We start from the raw sequence: 21,430 nt of genomic DNA, 5'->3' as shown, positions 1-21,430 counted from the left end.
ACACTACTAGTATACATCTTGCACGTCAGTCCTGTATCAATGTTGTATTACCTCTAATTTGTTCATCTATGTTGGCTTTCAGACACAGTATCAAGTATTGTCTCACTGTGTCAAGCCTTGACTTCACTCTGTCAAGCTCGATCCACTCTCTATACTCTGCACCACCACGTCAAGCGTCAAGCCCCAAAATGGCATGTCAGAAGCCTCGTTTAGGCTGGGTCGAGCACCACTCATACCACGACAAGTTCTCCCAAACATCAGGAAAAACACTATATTGCCATAGTCCTGGTGGCAGCTATATAGCACTATGTAGGCACTCATAGGCACTGTAGCAATATATAGGCACGTGCAATACTATTTCGAGCTATGTAGTACTATGTAGTGCAAAGCTTCACTACAGGCAGCTATGGAACTCAGTCAGGCAAAAAAAGTGACTGCAGATGGCTACAGGTTGCACCCGGCTTCACTACACACAGCTATGGAACTCAGTCAGGCAAACAAGTGACTGCAGATGGCTACAGGTTGCACCCGACACATGACACTATATACTTACTACAAACTATTTATGACAGACACGCCAAACATCTCGCCGTCAATTAATTGATTAAAATAAAAATCATTTGCCGCCTCATATGCATTTCCACTTCTCAATGTTATATCCACTGATTGTCCCATCTTTGGTATTAGGTGACACGGTCGTACAATTTCATCGACATGGATGACAGCAGCGTTGCAGCGGAGTTGGTGTGTTGAGCAAGAGACTTGTTGCAACCGAGAGGAAGGGTCTGGATGTCTGAAAGGCGTAATCCACTCAATGTAAGCAAGGGCTCTGGGGTATATGCCGAACTGACAAGGGAGGCTGAATATAGCGCGAACCTGAGCTACTCACACACCTGCAACACATCACAGTCAAATATAAGTGTCAACAAGTCCAAAAAAAAAAAACCTTCAAGAGTGCGCAAGGGCAAAGACCGAGGCCCATCTGAGATCAATGCCATGTCAAAACGAGCAGGGCAACCAGGCTTATGGCCAGATGCTACCACTTCTGGCCTTGCTCTAACGTGCCACCAGTTGGGAGTGTCGCTCACTCGTTGATCTGGTGGTGCCTCGATGACCACTTGACAATAAATATTGAAATGGTCATGAATGCCAGGTATGATGGTGATATGTGGAAGGTTCTTGCGCAGGAAAGTTTGCAGAGCGGAGAGAAAATTGATAGCACCATGCACTGTCACAATCTTTTCAACTGTCTGGTGAGGATGTGCCGAAACCTTTGTGAGGGTGTTCCCTGTTGTCGTTGTGTTCAAGTTGGGAGATGCAGCCTCTTTTTCTTCCAAGTCTGAGTCCAAGTTGAAGGAATGATGCTCTGTGCGACCTGCTGGCAGGGGAGGCTGTTGTGATATCCAATTCAGGTATGCACCACGCAAAAACACTGCTTCCTGATGTTGAAGCCACAAAACCATCTGTTCTTCATAGTCCCGTTTGTTGCTAGCACGGTAAGTGTCCTTTGCAAAATCAATGTGCAAGCGCTCAGGAAGCTTGGTGTTAAAGCCATCAGCTACACCAAACAACATGATTGACTGGATGTAATGAGTGAGTTGATGTATTTTTGGTATATTTAAATGTTCTCAAATGGCGAGTTCCTTCAGGACATCTTTATTCGCATGAAAGACTCCCAAGGCAGTTTGTAGGGCTTCGAGCGTGTCAGTTGTGTGAATTTGGAGCCGGGCATAATTGTTACGACTTGGATGGTATCTGTTGGCGACGCTCAAACAGAGCGTGTGTCGTCAATGGTCGAGGACGTCCTTGGGCTAGCCCAAGGTTAGGGGTCTTGCTTGGCAAGGCTTTGGCAAGTAAGATTTGACGCCTATGTCCAAATCGGGTAGCTTACGTCAAGCGGATGCTAGACGATGAGCTGTATCTGCCAAGACTTATGACACCCGAAGGTTAATCGTAAGATTGTCGTTAATTAGAAGGACGGAAGTCCAACTAGTTAACAGGGGCTTTGCTCGTCGACGAAGTCGATGAGTAAAGATCGAGACTAAGGACTTATCCGCGAAGAGCAGATAAGAAGATAGAATATAGACTGCTGGCTAGGCAGAAAGGATCACTCTGGTGAGAGTAGGAGGTCAAGAACCAAGTAGATTCAAGTTAGGGAATATGTTACATGGTAGCGAGTTTATATAGAGGATAGGAAGCGTATTAGTGGGTGATAACTCGTACTACCAAGAGAAGCAATCGGTGAAGGGTATGACCATAAAAGGAAGGCACGTTCGAGGTGAGACACGGGTGAATCCTGAACGTGCGGATAAGAAAGTGAGTCAAAGATCAAAAATAAGAAGTGAAACGCGCAGGGCACGATCGTGCAACTACGGAGCTAAGTATAAGTCGCATGTGCGACTGCGCACTGAGTCAGAGATCAAGAAAGGGAAAGGGGCAAAGGGGATGTGTCATGCATCGTATCATAGGTTACCGTCCGGACAGTAAGGGCAAGGGGACTGTCCACAGGATCAGTCAGGTGGTGGAATGAAGCATGGGTATGCTTCGTCAGCGAAAGGATCCGGCCAGATGTACTGGCTTTGCTGAAGCGACAGGTAGAGAGCGAAAGGGAATGCGAGGATGACAAGGATGACAAGGGTGAGGTCGGGGTAAGGGTATGACGCGAGGGCTGATACGAGGAGGATTAGGAGAAAAATGGTAGGGGCCCAAGCGTCTAGATGTTCTTGTAACAATAATAGGAAAAGTCAAGAATTGATTGTGCAACTACCAAGACACAACTGTGCAGCACGACATCAACAAACAACCATCTTCAATGACATCACACACACACCTAGGCACCGCTCCGGTAAGTAAGCCAATAAACACTCGCTGCATCTCTTTATGCTCACTTCCTGTCCATTGTTTCACAGTCAAAATACCTTTCTTGAAGTGATGGAGTCCTGGATAATCCGGGATGGCCTTGAATCATGCATCCATCTCATCTTCCCTGATAATATTGATGCACCACTTCACGAGGTGGTCTTTAAACATGCCTTTATGGATTTGATGCAAAAGATTGGGGGTGAAAGCCAGGAAAATGTTGGCATGAGGCATTTCGGCCCAGAACAGTTTATAAACCGCACGTAGACCATTCTCCTCAAATTCTGGAGGATGCTGACCAATATTGCGCCTTTCTAGAATATCTTTTGTTGACTCTGGATCGTGCAACGCAGACTCGAATCCATTGCCTCGCTCATTCGCTGCCACCAGACACTTGGGACACTGATTCTCTTTACAACAGGAAACCAAACACTGCTTGGGAAAATCAGCAACATATGCAGCCAGTATCGGGTAGACATGACAAACCAGCGAGTCCGCACACACCATTTTGACTCTGTTTTGTCCAGCAGCAATGAGAGTATGGAGGAGTAGGGCCATGCAATGATGAAAGAGTCTGTATCCAGCCAGAGAGCACACATCAGAAGTGAAGCAGTCTAGCTTTCCTGCGGGTAAGTAACCAATAAGCACTGTGGCTCGTGCTGATGCCTGATGCCTTTTTGCTTTAGCGATATTGCCAATAGACATATACACAGGCCATGCTGACTTGTCTCCTTTGAACTGCGATAAGCTGGTTTTGTCCAATGATAGAATAATTGGTACTATTGTGGCACCTTTGGGCAGGGCTTTTTGCTCACAAGGTCAGTACATTTCTTTGTTGTTCTTTCTCAAACAGTCTTACTTGAGTCTTGCCCCACCAGTTAGCCATCCACATCTCATCAATCACTCTATGTTGCCCTGTGCAGTCTGCATATGCTCTGGCAGGTGAGTAGGCCATATCTTCCTTGAAGAAAGGGTTGCTGATAAGCTCTTTGACACACTCTACAGGATCATGGCTCCAAAGTTCAAGCTCTTCTTGCAATGGTGCTTCATTCTCATCTTCAAGGTTACCACGCACAATAATCTTCCTACAACTCCATCCTGGTTCATGTGGAAGTTCGTCAATCTTCTGCAAGAATGAGCGGTTGTTATGAAATGAGAGTTTTGTATGGTTTTGTGTCTAGTCATGGTATCAACATTGTGAGTTCAGTCGATGCTTTCAACATACTATTAGTAACTTCAAAAACTCCTCAGTCTGTGTCTGACCAACATTTTTAATGAGCCATTGGGCCAAATCCCACTCTTCCCTAGTGAGTCATATATCTTGAGATCCCCTTACCGCACATTTGAGCACTTACGCGTTTTCAAAGGGAGAATATGAATCCTCGCCATCTTCCTCTTGATATCTCCTATATCCTTCAAATTTTGTCTCTCCCTCACGCAGTGCCCATCCAGCATCTGGTATAGGTTCGAAATAATGCCCAAATTGTGTCCCGCCATCATCCTCAACTTCTTCAATGGTGACACAACGAGTTTCGCTGTCTGGGTGGGGGTGAACATGGGAAAAGTTGATAGGCGGTGGGCTGTCTGGGCCATCATCAGGTGCATCCAAATTATCTGCTTCAATATCTTCAAACATTAATGCCCATTGCCTTTGACATTCAGGACGTCCTGTGATGTGTCTCTTGAGACCTTTGCGTGTTGTTGTTACCTTGCTGCAGAATACACAGTGAGGTATGGTTTGTAGAGGCATGGTTCGTCCGTCCAGTGCTGTCATTACAGCAACTACTTACTAGTACCGTTGATGCCACAACACACAACACTACATGACTCCACACACCAACACAACCCACTGAGGCAACATTTCATTTTTCACTGCCCTCGCCCTGAGCTCTCGCCATCGATGGTAAAATTTTCTTCTAAGATCCCACAAGATTGCCTGCCACCTTTGATGGTCAAACCGCCCTCCACCATCAATGGTAAAATTTTCTTCTAAGATTGCCTGGCGCCTACATGTACACCATCATTCTTGCCTGAATTACAACTGACAAAACTGACTAAACTAGAGTAGTGATGCCATGAACTGCAATTAGCAGCTCCAACAATTGGACTTTGCGTGCCTCCTCACAATGCTTCTTCTCTGCATTCCAATGCACAACTATCATCTCCCGCACAAAGGTTTGGTGAGTATCAGGACCCTAGATGCGCTCTAAGAGTTGCGCTTTGCATGCCTCTTCACAGCGCCTTATCTCAGCATCCCAGCATTCTAATATAAGTGTTTAAAGGTAAGTCTGAGATGCTTGGATGGGTCCAGGTGTTTGACGAAATGGTGGCAATGGATACAGGACCTTAGGACCCCCATTGGCCTGCCCTGGAGCACGAACTACATGAAGGGGACGACTCAAAGGAGCAACAGCCCTGCTAAGGCATCAGCATCTGTTATCGCCTATAGTTGAGTATCCTACCCTTGTACGACTTTGGTATCCATCTCTGGGTTGAAAGGAAAGTCGATCTGTCCCTCTTATGCTGTTATATTGATGCCGCTCAGTTAGATGAAACTCTAACATTCAAGTCAACCAAACTCAAAAATTGTTTGTTGATTGCACACTGCAGCAGGGTTTTAAAGGCACGTCTGTCCACTATTTTGTTGTCATTGTTACTTACCTATAATCATGGCGGCAAAAGCAAACTTCAAGAATCCAGCCAAAAAGTCAATTTTGAAGGTGCAGGAGGACCTATGTGCCAAGATGGAGTCAACTGCAGGACACACTGCAAGCGGTCAGAAACACCAACCAACCGAACGAGAGACTTACAGATGTAAGTAGGACTTAGCTTGATGTTCCTGCTCAATGTGTCTGACACACTTCTGCTCAACAGTCTCAAAATCTCATCAAGGTGAAGACCAGCACAAAGACTTACAGGCAAAGATGGAGAAACATAAATTGAAGGCTTTGTGTGCTGCATACCAAAAAAATCCCGAAGAGTTCAACGCTGAGCCCACTGAGCTGCACAGCGACATTGACAGGGATGAAGAAAACATAGTCAGTGTCATGTCTCATTCTCCTGGGTGCCACATTGCTCACAACATGGTAGTTCTTAGATCACTCTGTATGCACTAAGGTATCTATGCCGCATGCACTCACGTTCAGTGTGAGCAAAACTCCTCTAGTTGTCTTGGCTCCAAAGTCTTTCTCACCTACCAGTGAGCCGCACAAAGGTACTGTAGCTTAAGTTATGTACATCTCCGACACTAACACACATTTGTCAGCTTCTGTGACTGTCGCGAGACCCACAATGCTCAGTGGTGACAGCAGCAGTGATGACAGCAGCTGCGATGACACTGAGAGCAAGGATCACAGTGACAGCGACTCCTCACCACTGGTTGTCAGGACCAAGTGCCAACTGCAGGACACTACTGTTGAAGAAACCAGGCCAAAAATCATGAAAGTGTTAAATGGATCGCGCCAACAATTGAAGGCTAGTGATTTTGACGAGCTCACTAAGGATTTGCTTGCTACTGCAACATCTATCTATCACTGTCTAATTGTAACATGAGATCCCTTTCCTGAAACACTTATTGTTGAGATGAAGCTGGCCAAGGAGGTGTGGCACGAGGCATCTAACTTAGCAGACCTGACGGTTCAACTCACTCCTTCACTGGTCAAGATGGTAAGTAGTCCCTTTGTAATATTCCTACCCTGATTGATGTTATATGTTGTGCAGATGACGAGGCACACTTCACATGTACATGGGGAACTCAAAACCAAAATGCAGGCACTCATGGTGAAGATGAGGAATCTAAACTGTGGGGGAAGTTGGTGCTAAGCTAAGCAAACACAGATAGACCTGGGCGCGAGTGAAATCATCGTCCCAAGGGCAGCTAACTGAGTAAAGGAAACCTCTCTTTGAAAAAAAAGAGGGACACCAAACAACTAATGAAGTACTAGGGCTAAGTAATGCGCGAAGTGGATACAATGCGATGTACAGAAGGCAAACACACACAATGATGCGCGAGTGTGAAAGGTGAAGGTCGAGGTGTGCGACGTGAAGGTAGCACACGCGAGCGAAGGCAAGAGACAAGCAAGCAAGAGAAGCAAGGGAAAGATGAGGTGAGACAAGTGTTAACACCCCAACTAAGGTTGGCTGATGCCAAGACAGAGACCGAGAACCGAAGCATGCAACTTTAGACAGTCACTTGCAAACAACGAGTAAAATTCTTAGTATCTAGAGACACACAGAAAGTGGGCAGAAAATCAACCTCGAAAATAGAGTAAAGAGATAGTATATGTAAAGATGGCTAAGTGCCGCTAGCCACGCAGGTCTGATGTAGCGAGCTGAGTAAGCTAAATATAGTACACGAGATAGGTAATAGGGTCTCGGCTGCGCGCATAGCGCTAGGCCGAGAATTAGCAATGGAAACAATTAGTCAAAATGGGAATATAGTGAGAAAATGCAGCAATGGACATCTAAGGACATGGGGAGGACAGATGGACGGGTATGCAGACGATGCTAACGTGGATGCGCGGATGCATGGTGCGCGCGAAGTGCAAGTGGCTGTGCACGGAATCTGCAAAGTAAAATATATGAAGTGCTACTGCGCAAGATGTATCCTTGGGATTAGAGCTGGAGTGTGTAGGGAATGTGGGAGAATTCGAGGGAAGTGCCTGTGGAGACACGAGGCTCTACAACGGCATCATTCTTTGGCTTCCACATAAGTTGATCAACAGTGGCCATTAAACAAAATCATGACCTGGCAGAATCACTGAAGGATGGATCATGCTTTGTTTTTAAGGTGCGTTACTCATTTCAACTTGGTCAACCATTGGCGAATGTCTGACTGGCAGAGTAACAGGACTGGGAGATGAAACATGGCATTTACAAAATGGAATTGATACAGTCAGCAGTGAATGACATGTGGTTTATGAACCGCAGTGATGAGGGTGTTATTTGTGGTAAATATTTCGAGCCTTTACCAGTTGAAATTATTGCGCTTATACTCACAGCTGTGAGTGTGTTCAAACAATCCAGTATTGATGTCGCAACTGACTTGTGAGATCTGACAGATCGAATGTTGCATTGATGAGTGGATAACCGGAGTCAAGGAAGACATTAAATTCTTGGCAGCTACCTATTCTCCCATCTACCAGGTTCACCTCAGCTCCTTGCAGTGCTTCAACGAGCGTACTTCTGCTTACAAACTACTTGGTAAAATCACTGACACTATCCTTGATGTTGCTTGGTATGTTCCTGACCACTATTGTTCATTATCGTGACTGATGTTGTTGGGAAGACTCCATGCTGGTGTGAATACACTCCAGGCAGCTCAGGCTACTCCCACTGGCTTCACTGATAATATATTCGATGATGCAATTTGAGAGTATGAGGAGGAGACTACAGAAGCATCAAAGGGGAGGCGCGAGATCATGGAAGTGTAGAAGCAGGTGATAATTGAGGCTGCTGTGTCAATATCTTGGGTACTATACACATTTTTGTGTGCTATGCGCTAAATTATATTCAGTTTTGTTGATTTTGGTCAGTGGCATAGATCAGTTCCTGTAGCTCAAAAAAGCGAAACAAAGGTCCTATGAGCGTTAGTTATTGCAGCCTGTAGATAGCTATGGTCAAAAGTGAAATGACTACAAGGTCCTACTAGTGTTGGTTATTGCAGCCTGTAGCTTGCTACGACAAGCTACGGTCAAAAGCAAAACAACTACAAGGTCTTACTAGTGTCAGTTATTGCAACCTGTAGCTTGCTACGATGAGCTACAAGTGGTTCCCATAGCACTATATAGTGAGTCATGTGCCTACGTAGCTGCATGTAGAAGGGACTTAACACATTGCACTACAGGTACTACAGCGACTATATAGTACCCTGTAGTCAAGGGTATTTTTCCTGATGAACATCTTCACACTCTCTGTACTGATATCAATATTCACACTCTATGCTGCGTCAAGGCCCACTATCAGTGCCGCGTCAACATAGCACATACCACGTCAGTACCGCATCACATGCCCATCAGTGCCACGTTAAACCTCGTCCCTGCCGCGTCAAACTTTATTCATGCCGTGTTAGTGTCGCGTCACATGCGCGTCACTGTCAAACTTCATTCATGCCGCATCGGTACACTGTAATTGTCCATAGACAGCAATGAAAATATTTTATGTTTTGTCTCCTATGGCCTAGAGAAAAAAAACCCTTATTGCACTTTTTTAAATTGTATCATGACCTTTGTGAGTCCTTTGAAATACGGAGTGCACTTCTTGTAACCATCCTTCGAAGTCGAATGTAGAACATATAGGAATGGCGCATCAGTGCTGCGTCAAGGCTCATCACGGCCACGTCCGGTGTTCAGTGCTTCTAGCCTTTTACTGAGTTGTCAAAAGCCTGTTTGGAAACGCGAATCCTCAGTAGACATTAGTCCAACACCAACTTGAAATTGCTGCTTGGGTGGCAATCTGCTGGCATTGGAGATGTGCTATTCATTCGAAGGCACGACCACGCAAGAAGATTTTCAAATGACGATGTCCAGTCGTAACCAGGCTGACTATGTGTCAATTTGAGATGGTGAGAATTTCTCCACTCGTTCATCCATACGCCAGGCTGGTCACGAGCCTAGATGTCCAGCACATAAAAGCCAGCCGTCTTCCTGCATGTGATTAGATCTGATTCCATATCACAACAAACAATGCGTTTATCATCTGCACTCGTCCTCGCCGCTGTTGCTACTATAGCCTCATCATCAGTGACTACCACGTCGCTCCATCAGCGCGACGAGCTTGTTACTTGCCAGAACTTTTGTAAAACTAATGATGTTTGCAAAAAGACTGGCTGTTGGGTTGGCCTCTGCGTGAGTATCTGTAATTTTCCTGGACCTGATAGTACGACTCACCTGCATGGCAGTTCGGCCAACATTTTCTGCATAGTGAGTCATGTTTCTGCTTTCACATTGGTGCAGTATTGATCAACGCGCCGTCAGGAAAGTATCGGTAGACTTGCGTAAATTTCGTTCGATTGAGAGATGTTCAATAGAAGGCATCAGCAAACCATAGTTTTCTCCCAGTTATGATATGTCCTGGCCCTCCTTGAAACAAAACTAAATTATTGGGTCTGGATTCTGATCTAGATCTTGCTAGTTGCAGTTAGTTATTTAGAGGAAAGGCCCAATTTTGTCTCTGAAGCATAATGGCGATGTACTAAGTTGTCGTGAAAAGTGTGAGCGCATCGGTGGTCGCCACGTAGTCAGGAAAGACGCACTTCAAGGACATAAAGTAAATGAGATATTATCCATTTACAGTAGTTGTATTTGTAGTTTCTGGATGTGTTTGAGCATCATCAGTTCTATGCTGGACAGTTACTGGCTAGCATGGCTGTACAGCAAATCAGAGGACCCATCCCATGTCAGATCTATAGCGCATACATTAAAATCACGAGGAAGAGCAATGTTGAGTCGTTGTACTTCCTGGATTTTTTTTGCCAGTACACATTCTTCCACGAGCTGCATCTGCGAGTGGAGGTGCTTGGTGGATGTTCCGCGCCATGTAGACTCAAAAAGATTAGGGATGACAGCGTTTTGTTTTGTGTCGTGGACTATGTGGATTGTGAGGGAATTAATGAAGAGTATATACCGATATCAATACACATATCACTTGTCAAGAAAGGAGCCCGGACAATCAGGGTACCTGCCGGAGGTAAATCGGATGAGTGTGGCATAGCATGCACAAGACCACCGGTGTTGTCAAATCATTTACAAACAACGATTGGCCCCCTGGTCACTACAGAACCTATCCCATTTGAAAAACATACAAAATTTAGCACAAGACTCACGTTTTGCTGTAACATATCCTAAAACTTGAACTTATCATGGTCCCAAGTCAGCACTGCTGTAGTACCAAATCCATTTCCTCCCATATCTGGTATAATAAACCTCTTAACGATATCCTCGGAGCCGTGCACATTTATCTAGTAAATAGTGTTAGACTGATTCATCGAATACTTTTCAAGCATCTCACTTCGTTGTACTTGATATGGAGCTCAGTACTCGAACTGGCTTTGAGAATATCCCCGCCAGAATTGATCAAATAATCCACGGCGGTTGTATCAGTCGCGTCAGAGTCGAGGTCGAAGTTCATCCATGGTCCCAACGGTGGTACATGTCGGTGTCTTGAAGATGGGAGGCATCGATCAGTCAACAGAACTTGAAGGAAACAAAGAGGATAAAGCTTACAAGAAATCCGGCACTACATGTGGCAAAGCTGCACGCTCCAAGGCATTGGTGCTCTTCACTCTGGACACAGAGTGGCCAGAAGAATGGGGTCAATAGCTACTAGTATCTTTTCGCCTGCTAACAACGACGTCATGTGACTTGCTAAAAGTGATCTAGTCAATAACTCCCCAAGAGCCACCTGACTAAAGAGCAGGCTGATAATTCGTCGATTAATTTTATCCGAACCATATAAGCCTGCTATAATGCGGGTTAGCTCAGGTGATACTGTACCCGTACCCATACCCATACGGGTACGGTGTTGATCTTCCGACCCGCGAGTATACCCATGCTATACCCTAGCTAGAATTCATTCGAAGGCGAGACCATGCAAGACGATTTTCAAATGACGATGTCTAGCACATAAAGTCCAATAGTCTTCCTAATGTATTCAGAATCATCTGATTCCATATCACAAGGTCACTACAAACAATGCGCTTCTCCTCTGCATTCATACTCAGGCTCGCTGTCGTTGCTACATTAGCCTCATCATCAGTCTCTGCTGTGCCCCATCAGGTTGATGAGTCTGGCACTGCTACATGTCGTAACTGGTGTAGCAGTGGTGAAGACTGCCCAGTGGGGATGTGCATGAGTATCAATAATTTTCCTGGATCTGATAGCGTGACTCACCTGCATGACAGTTCAAAGGTCATTTCTGCATAGTGAGTCATGTTTCTGCTTTGATATTTTGGCACTGACACGCGAGTGATTAGTGATCTGTAGAGTTGACAAACGAGCCGTCAGGAAATCATCCGTGGACTCGCATAATTTTCATAGTCCGCTTGGGAAAACTGAGATAAAACACATCAGTAAAGCAGAAGCTTTTCCCAGTTACGATGTCCTGGACCTCCTTGAACCAAAATAAATTATTGGTCCAGATCCAGATCAAGATCTTGTTGATTGCCGTTTGTTGTTCAGAGGAAAGGGATGAGCCATACTGCCTGTAGCACCAAGGTATTATGAAATGAGCGAAACGAATGGAGGAGATTGGTTCTGCCTAAACACCTGATACCCAGGATTACACAAAATGGAGGCCCGGTCTGCCAAGTCTACAACAGTGAGTGTCCACTATCGCGAGAGTATAAAACAAGTCTTCCTACCGTCCGCCCCATCTCAAAGAGACTATTCAAGTACCTTTGTTGCTTTGATGGCATCTATCATGTCTGTCGCTACATAAGGTCAGCTCCAGGATTGTCAAATAACATATGACCGCTGTAAAAGCTCTGGTTTGAGCTGCGTTACACTTATCAAAAAGAGTTGTTTGCTTTGCAAAATTCCACCCTCACCGTTTGCACCTCAGAAGGAGGGTACTAACGCCTGCTATGGAAACAACACACAGTGAGTCAAATGTCTATCATCGCAATGGTACTGTTGTTAATTGAACGACACATAGGACTGTGGTTGAGCAATGGGTAGGATCAATATCAAGTTGAAGTAGACATGTCGAGTGAATGAATTGTTTGCGTACTTTTTGCTCTTAGTGCGAATAGAGCCCCATGGGTTGGCCATAAATCAAATCCTACGTGTTACTACGCCGTCCATCAGTCGTTCATATCTTTTGCAGTGTCTATCTTGTTTAACCATCCAGTGGGACTCTGACAAGCTGTCTTGGATATAAAACATTATTTTCTCCACCTCAACATAGACGATATGAAATTATACCAGCGCCAGCCATTACTAAAGTCGAAGGAGTCAGAGGCTATACCATCGAATCAAAAGCTTTTCTGCTCCCGGATGGCTTTAAGCTTGGAAGCGGAAACATTCTTCATGCTGATCTCTACTAGATAGTCCCACGAGTCCGTGTGTCCCAAGAGTCCGCACATTGACTCTAGCACACGCAATTCTGCACAGAACGGGCAGAAATGCACGCATACAACTGTGGTTGATGAAAACACTGCACCGGCAGAGTCACTTCAAGTCGAGCGGCCTGCAATCCGTCGTCGACTCAACAATTCACAATGTTTGACGGACTTACCAGTGTCATCCTCGTCCACTACTCCACATTATGTTCCCACGCTGTCAATGTCTGATCCCCCCTCGACTGTTTATTCTGGCATTCAAGTTGCACATACTTTACTTCCTCAGCATCACCCATTCTCTCCCCAGCATAATTTACATCATGGACCTAGCAATACACACTATCATACCATTCCCCATCACAATTATCATATGCCTGCACACACTCACCCGAGTTCACCTTATTATTCACATTAGTTACTCGAAGTCTAGTCAAGATATATACTTTATATTTTACGGTCACATAATCAGTTCAATAATATTAATTGCATGCTTTCGCTGCTTCATACAGATTGTTTCATTGCCTCTAAGTAAGTGCGCAGCGCACGACTTCAACAACACACACTGTACGAACGGTGCATTGCGGAGTGTGAAAAGGCATCACGGCAGACGTGTGACATAGTGTGACCAAGTGCGCGAACTCTAGGGAAAATGCACTTTTCTGCGCGGTAACTCTCCGCTGGACTCAACACGTCGAGTTTCGAAAAAAAAACTAGCAGGTGTTATACTTTCGATGCCAGCCTATCGAACTGTCAAAGAATTAATTTTTTATGTTTGTGCGATGTGGAGTAATAGACGTTTTCCCAAAAATGCGCGGACTCCAGTGGACATCTAGTACTTAAGGAAAGACGCGCTGGCCATCAGAAGCCAGTGCTGGACTTACATAATAATTTGTTTTGATGTGTTTTTGATTCCATTTTGGCCGCCCGCTTCATTGTCACCTCAAATCGATAGAGTTGCCCTTCCTTTGAGACTGATTCATGGCAAGTACTACAATCCTTTCCGCCACGATGTCTTTGTCCGTTCGTTTCTTAGTGGCCCATATGAAAGTATTTAAGCAATAAGATGAACAGTGGTTTCTACACTACACTACGTTCCTTCAGCTAAGTACTCAGGCTATTATTCACAATTGCTTGCTATTCACGACACAAACTCTGGTTAGTTTTTCGTTTACAATTGCTGATTTTATTGACATCGAGTCTCAGCGCATCAGACGGCGGACTAAGCCATCAAAGAATGACAGAATTACTAGTGTCACTCCCCGAAGAACTTCTATCTCATATCCTAAGCTTCCTTCCCTGGCAAGACATTCTACGTTGTACAACCGTAAGCTACTATCAAATCACTAACCAATGTTGGTTGTCCCAGATGGACTCTGATACTGACGGTTGTCTGGCAGCTTTGCAAGGCCCTTCGTCAGACATACCTGTCGTCCTCCGAGCTTCAGTATATCACTGAAATGGGCGGCCAACAACTGCTTCCCGTCTTCATTAATCACCGCATTCCTTTTTCAAAGCGCCTACAACTCCTAAGGGATAAATCCCACGCGTGGTCCAAGTTTGACACTCACTCTTTCGAAATAATCTATATACCAGTACCATTCCATACACGAGTAACAGTGTCCATTGTCAGTGGACATGCCTGCTTCTGGAAACCGACTATGCACTCGAGCAAGATCTTTCCGATAGTACCAAAGCCCTTACAACAAACCATCGAGCGTGATTTCTCCCCAGATTCGCTTTGCTCACTTCCCAAACAGAATCAAAGCGACTTCGATGTTTTGAATGTTTTGATGGACCCAGTGCAAAATCTAATTGCCATCGTCTATGCCACGGTCATTAGAAATGGCGGCCTGGTGTATGATAAGGGGTACTATATTGACCTTGTAGCTCTGGATGGAGATTGCACCCACCCTCAAGCCGCTGGACGAACTCTGTTTCTCTCTAACTTGCCAACACGCAGTGATTTTATTACAAAGAGTACGAAAATAGAAGGTTTGGGGAGGCATATCGCATTGCGACTGTTTGACGGTGATCAGCCACCTATCCCTTCATTTGCGTCCAGATGGTGGTTGCAGATTTGGGACTGGCAACACTCAACAACATCTAATGTAAGTCGTGATCAGAATCAGTTGACATACTTGGCGGTCGATACCCGATTTAGTGCATCCTCGGCGGCCCAATACTAGATCCTGATTTCGACGAGATCGACATCTGCTTCCTCGGACATGATAGATTTTTGGTTAGCAACGATGATTTAAAGCTGTATTCAATCGAGGACATGTCTCGGGCACCGCTCTTGCTGACTCGCTTTTTGTTACCCTCATCAGCAGTGAATCTACGATGTTTCACTCTGACAGATGATATTGCACGTAGCTCACACCCCCAGATGCACGCCCCACAAGTAGCATGGATCTCGGATCCTAAACATCGACTAATCTCTCTTATCACGTGGGATTCAGAACTCTACTTCATAATTTCCACCAGGATTTTCTTCGAGCTCGACTTCGTTAATTCGGAAAGAATACCATGGGAATCTTGGGGTCCTTTGAATGCTCGTATATTCCCCCACCAGTCTTCATGCAAACTTGGCGTTAGCGGGAGTCGAGCTTTGTATGCATTCACTGTTGGCGTAGAAGAATCTGATGACGGCTTGATCGAGATAGAGTACAGGTTACATCTCATGGACTTTAGTCCGTTAGCTATTGCGCGTATTGCCATGAAGATATGGCCGGCTTGTCGCCAGACGACAGATATGCTATGACCTGATCGAAGGACATGCGTCGTTGGCTATGTCTGCCACCACCGTGACGAACTCAAACCAGAGAGAATTAGACAGGATTTATACGCGTGGTTGTCTGTTATTGGTTGCACGCAGCACAAACAGTTTGAATATCGAGAGGACTAGGTCAATGGGAATGAATGCGATTCTTTATGTACAATACACAGTGTGTATGTCAATAATGAGCTTGTGCCATGAGAATGATGGATGCAAAAACATTGAGACGTAAAGGCATGGAAGAACACGAGACACTTGAAGAACGAATGGAAACGGACAAGCGTCTGGGAAGCGCAGCAATACGAGAGACGATTCTTCGTTAAGCCTGAGGAGGATGATATTGGGTGCGGCTTCGTACCGTGACACTTGGTTTGGCCGTTTAGTCCCAGGTGAATGATGGTGGAGTATCATCGCCATCCTCCTTCATATCGACTGCTCCATCTTCTACCTGAAAACTCCTGGACACCTCATCACCGTAAATGTTGCTGAAGGTATCGTCGACTCGGGGACGGTGACGCGAGGGTAGTAGAACCTGGGAGAACTCTAGAGTATCTGAGACTCACAAATCTGTAATTTAAATCTTATAACACAGTTTGAATTCGATAGAACATGAAAATCGATGTCCCTATGTAAGATGATGTGACAAAACTGGAGGACGCAGCCACGAAGGGATGGACGCCCCATCCCTTCGTGTGAGTTCTGCTAACGACATCAACTATTATAGGGATGGAGTCAGACCTGTTGGGTAAGCTGCCAGCAGCGTTTTTTTTTTTGGCCTCGTCACAGCCGCGTCACTAGTGCATCTCAACGGCAGGTCGGCACTATCATCGGCCATAACCATTTTGTGATGATAAAAGATCAATACATCTTCCTACCGTCACTACCATCCACCCACAAAGAAATTGTTCGAGCACCTCACCAGATTATTCCATCCCAAACAAACAATGCGCTTGCTCGCCCTCACCTGTATTGTTACATTGACAGCATCTATTATGTCTGTCACAGCAAGACGACCACCCCTGTGCACCAACCAGTGCGTAAAGGATAGTGACTGTTGCAATAGTAATGCTACCTGTGTTGGTGGAATGTGCGCAGTTCCCAACCAGCCACCACCCGGGTGTAGCGATACTGGGGACACATGCACGAAGAATAGTCACTGTTGCAATAGCAAGGATTCATGCATTGGTAGTGTGTGCACGAGCCACTCACCCTGAGGAAAAGCCGATTTTCATGTAATGACACACTAGTGAGTGTTTCCGTATTCGCATTGGTACCGTTGTCAATCGAGCAATACGCAGAACGCTGCTGATTGAGAAATGAATAGAGACGACATTGGGTGGAAGGAGGAGATATGAGGTATCTACGTACTTTTTCATTTAGGGTAGTGGTTCTTGAAGCGGTATAACGAAGAGTGCAAGATGAGTCAGAGTCTGATGTTCGGGATAGATACACGAGGGATGTACCGCCCGCCAAGGTCCATGTCATATTCTCGGACCAGTGGACATCGGGAATGGGAGGGGACGGCGGGACCTTCTTTCTCATGTTGTTAACAAGACTCAGCCAGATGATCGATAATCTGGCAGAGGCGCTCGATAGCACTTGGCTGACGCGGCAGCGCATGTGACATATTCTCGTTTGTTTATACCCATGTACGAATCGGATAGTATTGAGGGGTGTAAGCATAAGCAGGGATAAGCATAAACCGTGAGCTCCCAGGTGTAAGGATCCCTAGCAACTTGGTTTGTATAAGCAGCTCGCTGTAACGACATACACACTTTAGGATGGAACTCAGCTGGTTGAGATATCGAAGTCCGGCCATATATAAGGAAGCAACGTGTGAAAATAGCATGAGATATCGACCGAGTATAAATCGGAAGTGACAACGAGAATGAACATCAATCTTTGTCGCCGTGCTGCAGCGTCACTTCATGTTTAAATGATGAATGAGAGATTTGCGAAAAAATCATGACACGATGGTCGTAATCAGCTGGATACGCTCCTGCACGTTCTACCAAATTTGTGCCATCGGACAGTAATAACAACTCTGCCAAATCAGAAACGTGACAATAAGCATATGCAGGGTATAAAAGCTAGTTATTGTCCTACAGTGTTTTCCCATCCTCACAGAGAACCTCCTCAGAAGATTGCATATAACCTCGCACGAAAAATGTGTTTTTGTTATTGCCTTAACAACACCCATGTTTGTCGGTGCATGTCTGACCGAGGAACTAGATTGCACACAGGATAGCGATTGCTGCCCTGGCTTGGTTTTGAAAAAGAAATTGGGTAGGCGTGAGTATATTAAGTAGGTCATAAGCAGGATTCGACTATGACTGCACGTCTTAAGAGCCAACTTTGCAGTGTTATTGGCCAAAAACTTGAGTGGGCACGTCGGGTCATTTCTCTTCTTTCGCTTTGGTATCATGGTTAATGTTGATGTGCAAGTTGATGGTACAATACCTAGCTCGGAGCCAATCGCTACAGTTGAATTTGGACAAATGTTCATACTGCTCGAGCGATGTTTGGATGATCGACCGTCCAGTCTTGTTCGTGGGTCCATTAATAAGTTTGAGTTGGATAAGCTGTCGGAACAAGTGATCGTTGCATAGTCGAAGCCCAGGGCACGCGCGTTATGATAAAAGTGAAAAGCCTGGGCCTATTTTCGGGACCGAGTCTTAGTCATCATGGGATTGGCATCTGTCTGCACAAGTAAAATTTAAATCAAGTTGGTCGATTTCTAGGGCTTCTATGTTATTTCTGCTTCGCTTGTGGTCTCAAATCAAGAGTGTCCTGCTAACGTGAACTATACAATGACATTATGCATTTTACGCAAGTATCTCTGGTCCTTAGGTCTCGCGAGTGCGCTTAGGCCCTATTGGCTTCGAGATAGTAGTATCCTGCGGATGTTTTGTTAACAGTTGCTCATCCTGTGGCTCGCGCAGGGATTTCCGAAACGAAACGTCTCGAGATTTTGGCTCGCGATGCAGACCCTCACCACGAAAGTCGCCGAGTGCAAGCGCATCCTTCTTTGGATTCTGGATTTTCCTGGACCCTTCGATTCACACCTTTGAAGAGAAGCGTGAAATGTTTGAAAATTTCGTGAAAAACATCAACGAAATCATTGATTTGATGGAGCACATGGGAACAATCAGCGCACTACACCCTGAATCTGAAGCACTAGCGCTCTAAGACTTGGACATACTAGCATGCCACAGAACAATTTGGCGATGTATTGTTGGATCACTTCAAGGACAAAGAGGGATACAAAGTGACGAACATCATCACTAGGAAGAAATAATGATTTATCAGCCATAGCGAATGTCCAAAAGCTCCAACTTAAAAACGGGAATAAAAAAAGGTCGACATCATTAGGGCAAGTACGATTGTCCCCATTATACAATACTATTCTACGGTTGTCATGGACACTGCGCTTACCTTCGTTTCGCTCTACCCTGAATGGACGAAAAACAAAAAGAGCTTGGTGAACACCGCCGCATACATGGAAACATACGCACCTTGCTGGCGCTGATAAAATACGTGGGGGAGGATTCTGCGTAAATATCGAGTCATTTCACGTAGGGATACATAATTGCCACACACGCCTTGCCCCCTTACAACCAGGAACACAGTAGACGAATGAGCATTGCGTTGGAGTACAAGGTCTATATGGCGTGAGTATGAGTGCAACTAGGGTTCAATAACATGACTTACATGTGCGCCTTAGGTAGGTTTCATCTACCAATAGTAGTCGGTTGAAGATTGAGCTGGACGTCGTGACATTAAGTCATGTTGCCGCTTTCGCTTTGGCATTTGATAGTACAATACCTAGTTCGGAGCCAATCAAATCAAAGTGTCGTGCTTCTCGAGGAATGTGGATAAATTTATCTTTAAAATGATTGATCGTTTCTTGTTTGGCTCGTGGTCCACTAAGCTCGAGTTCGATTAGCATAGGGAACTCGGGAGTGATTCTCTTAATGATAGAGCAAGTACTTGTTGTATGAGGTGCAATGACGGGCGGGGCATCAGCAAACCTGTGAACAGATGAGATTAGTATTTAAAGCAATACTTATACCTTGTCCCTAGCATTCACAAGACCGGCGATGTCAAATAACAATTGTACTCTGATCCCCTCTAGTTGCTATTATAAGACCCGTAAGTATGCAAAATTTGACACAAGACTCACGTTTTGCTGAAACACATCCCAAACCTTATCCTAGTCCTAAGTCAGTACTACTGTAGTACCAGGTCCATTTCTGGTATGGTAAACTTCTTGACGACGTCTTTGGAGTCATGCAAATTAGGGTACGGTTGAAAAGTCGATCTTTTTCAACAGTTGTTTATAATAACTGTTAACTGTTAATAACACTGTTGAAAAGTCGTCGTGTCCTAAGGCCTGTTGAAAATTGTGAATAAATCTAGTGGAGTCCCAGAATTAGGGTACGGTTGAAAAATCGTCACGACTCTTCAACAGCTGTTTATAAACAGACCGCCTCGGACCATTTATCAACAGGTGTTTTTAACAGTTTTCAACAAATAATTATCAACTGTGAGGTATTTTGACGTGAAAGTAGTGCCAACAGGCAAGGCAGTTGGCAGATTTTGTAGCAGTGTCCGCAAGTATTCGAGCACACCCCGAAACTCGGTAGGTGTGAGAGATTCAGGTGCAGGGAATAACATAGCGCGTCAAAAATAAGCTTGGCGGTGGGAGGGGGGGCCCGGTTGCATTTTTCCGAGCCTCAGAAGTTCATTCAGAATGTTCCCACACACCTGGATTTTTTCACAATTTTCAACAGGCCTCAGGACGTGACCACTTTTCAACAGCTGTTGAAAAAAAGTGACTTTTCAACCGTACCCTAATACTGTCACAACGTAGAATAACCTCACCCAACGCTCTCGTCCTCTCATTTTCTTTTCTTCGGAGACTTCATGAACTTAGTAAGGTCTTCAGGTGCTAGCGGAGACACGAGCCAAGACAGAGGAATGCACGGGTTGATGATGGAGACAAGCGGTTTCGAGTAAAGTGCAGAAGGTGCCGGCCTTGTGAAAATACACGTTCGACTGAGTAAGTCCACATACTTAGATCAGCTTCGTCGTCCCGGTCGGCGCGACATCATGCAGGTTAGGTTCCCTAAAACTGATGGCCCGAGGCTAATGTTAGACGGACAGACTCAACTTGTACAGTGCGTTCCGTCTTTGTACCACAGCTTCCGAATATTAATCATTAACGGTAATGATCATTCGTTTCGACAGCCTCTCGAACTCAAGCTTATTAGTGGACCACAAGCAAGACTAGGCACGGTCGATCATTTTCAGAAAAGTTCAAACATCCACATTACTCGAGCAATACCAAAATTTGTCCAAAAACAACTGTATTGATTGACTAGTGTAAGGATTCATATCCTTTACGCCCCGACTATAACTTTACAATGAGACACACGGACACATGTCCCGTCAGCCACGTGACGTACTGATGCGAAGGAGCACCACGCTTCGCATCCGAGTCACGCGGATACAATCTTTTCTTCTTACCTTCATTATCTCACCACTTGACGACATTCAGCACGACCATTCAGTTGTCGCCACACGATACCCTTGCCATTACCAACATTCTGACACCTTTCTTTCGTCACCATCCCTCGTTCTACTTCGCCGTACCAAGAACAGTCAAACTTCTCGTCATTTCTGTGCTAACCGCACTGTCTAAAACCACCACTCATACTATACTTTCGTACTCTCCT

At 45.2% G+C, this 21,430-nt stretch overlaps 6 protein-coding genes across 6 annotated transcripts; 3 read left to right on the top strand and 3 right to left on the bottom strand.

The window, feature by feature from the left end:
• Positions 1–735: 735 nt before the first annotated feature.
• On the bottom strand, positions 736–1,064 carry EDB93DRAFT_1040198 (uncharacterized protein; the record flags this gene model as incomplete). Its single annotated transcript, XM_041444546.1, has 2 exons — positions 736–884; positions 947–1,064. Coding segments are annotated over 2 exons (267 nt in total), but the record flags the coding sequence as incomplete, so codon positions are not given.
• A 1,900-nt stretch (positions 1,065–2,964) lies between these two features.
• Positions 2,965–4,495, bottom strand: EDB93DRAFT_1256934 (uncharacterized protein; the record flags this gene model as incomplete). Its single annotated transcript, XM_041454024.1, has 5 exons — positions 2,965–3,291; positions 3,346–3,669; positions 3,719–4,036; positions 4,085–4,163; positions 4,215–4,495. 5 exons carry the CDS (start codon positions 4,493–4,495, stop codon positions 2,965–2,967), a joined length of 1,329 nt encoding a protein of 442 aa, XP_041301098.1.
• Positions 4,496–5,528: 1,033 nt separating this feature from the next.
• Positions 5,529–6,411, top strand: EDB93DRAFT_1256932 (uncharacterized protein; the record flags this gene model as incomplete). The annotated part of the gene is made up of 4 exons (XM_041454023.1): positions 5,529–5,673; positions 5,734–5,897; positions 5,950–6,073; positions 6,125–6,411. 4 exons carry the CDS (start codon positions 5,529–5,531, stop codon positions 6,409–6,411), a joined length of 720 nt encoding a protein of 239 aa, XP_041301097.1.
• A 1,294-nt stretch (positions 6,412–7,705) lies between these two features.
• On the top strand, positions 7,706–8,129 carry EDB93DRAFT_1096419 (uncharacterized protein; the record flags this gene model as incomplete). Its single annotated transcript, XM_041446781.1, has 2 exons — positions 7,706–7,861; positions 7,920–8,129. Coding segments are annotated over 2 exons (366 nt in total), but the record flags the coding sequence as incomplete, so codon positions are not given.
• A 5,720-nt stretch (positions 8,130–13,849) lies between these two features.
• EDB93DRAFT_1270125 (uncharacterized protein) lies at positions 13,850–15,774 on the top strand. Its single transcript, XM_041454310.1, has 3 exons — positions 13,850–14,240; positions 14,314–15,024; positions 15,078–15,774. The coding sequence occupies exons 1-3, from the start codon at positions 14,151–14,153 to the stop codon at positions 15,675–15,677; spliced, it is 1,401 nt and encodes a 466-aa protein (XP_041301095.1). The 5' UTR covers positions 13,850–14,150; the 3' UTR covers positions 15,678–15,774.
• Positions 15,775–16,454: 680 nt separating this feature from the next.
• Positions 16,455–17,472, bottom strand: EDB93DRAFT_1186512 (uncharacterized protein). Its single transcript, XM_041450818.1, has one exon. It carries the CDS (start codon positions 17,373–17,375, stop codon positions 16,761–16,763), a length of 615 nt encoding a protein of 204 aa, XP_041301094.1. The 5' UTR covers positions 17,376–17,472; the 3' UTR covers positions 16,455–16,760.
• Positions 17,473–21,430: the final 3,958 nt, after the last annotated feature.

This window comes from Suillus bovinus (assembly GCF_016758785.1).
Source record: "Suillus bovinus strain UH-Sbo-P2 chromosome Unknown EDB93scaffold_145, whole genome shotgun sequence".
NCBI lineage: Eukaryota > Fungi > Basidiomycota > Agaricomycetes > Boletales > Suillaceae > Suillus > Suillus bovinus.
The sequence above is the reverse complement of the archived record's forward strand: the minus strand, read 5'-3'. Positions and strand labels throughout refer to the sequence as shown.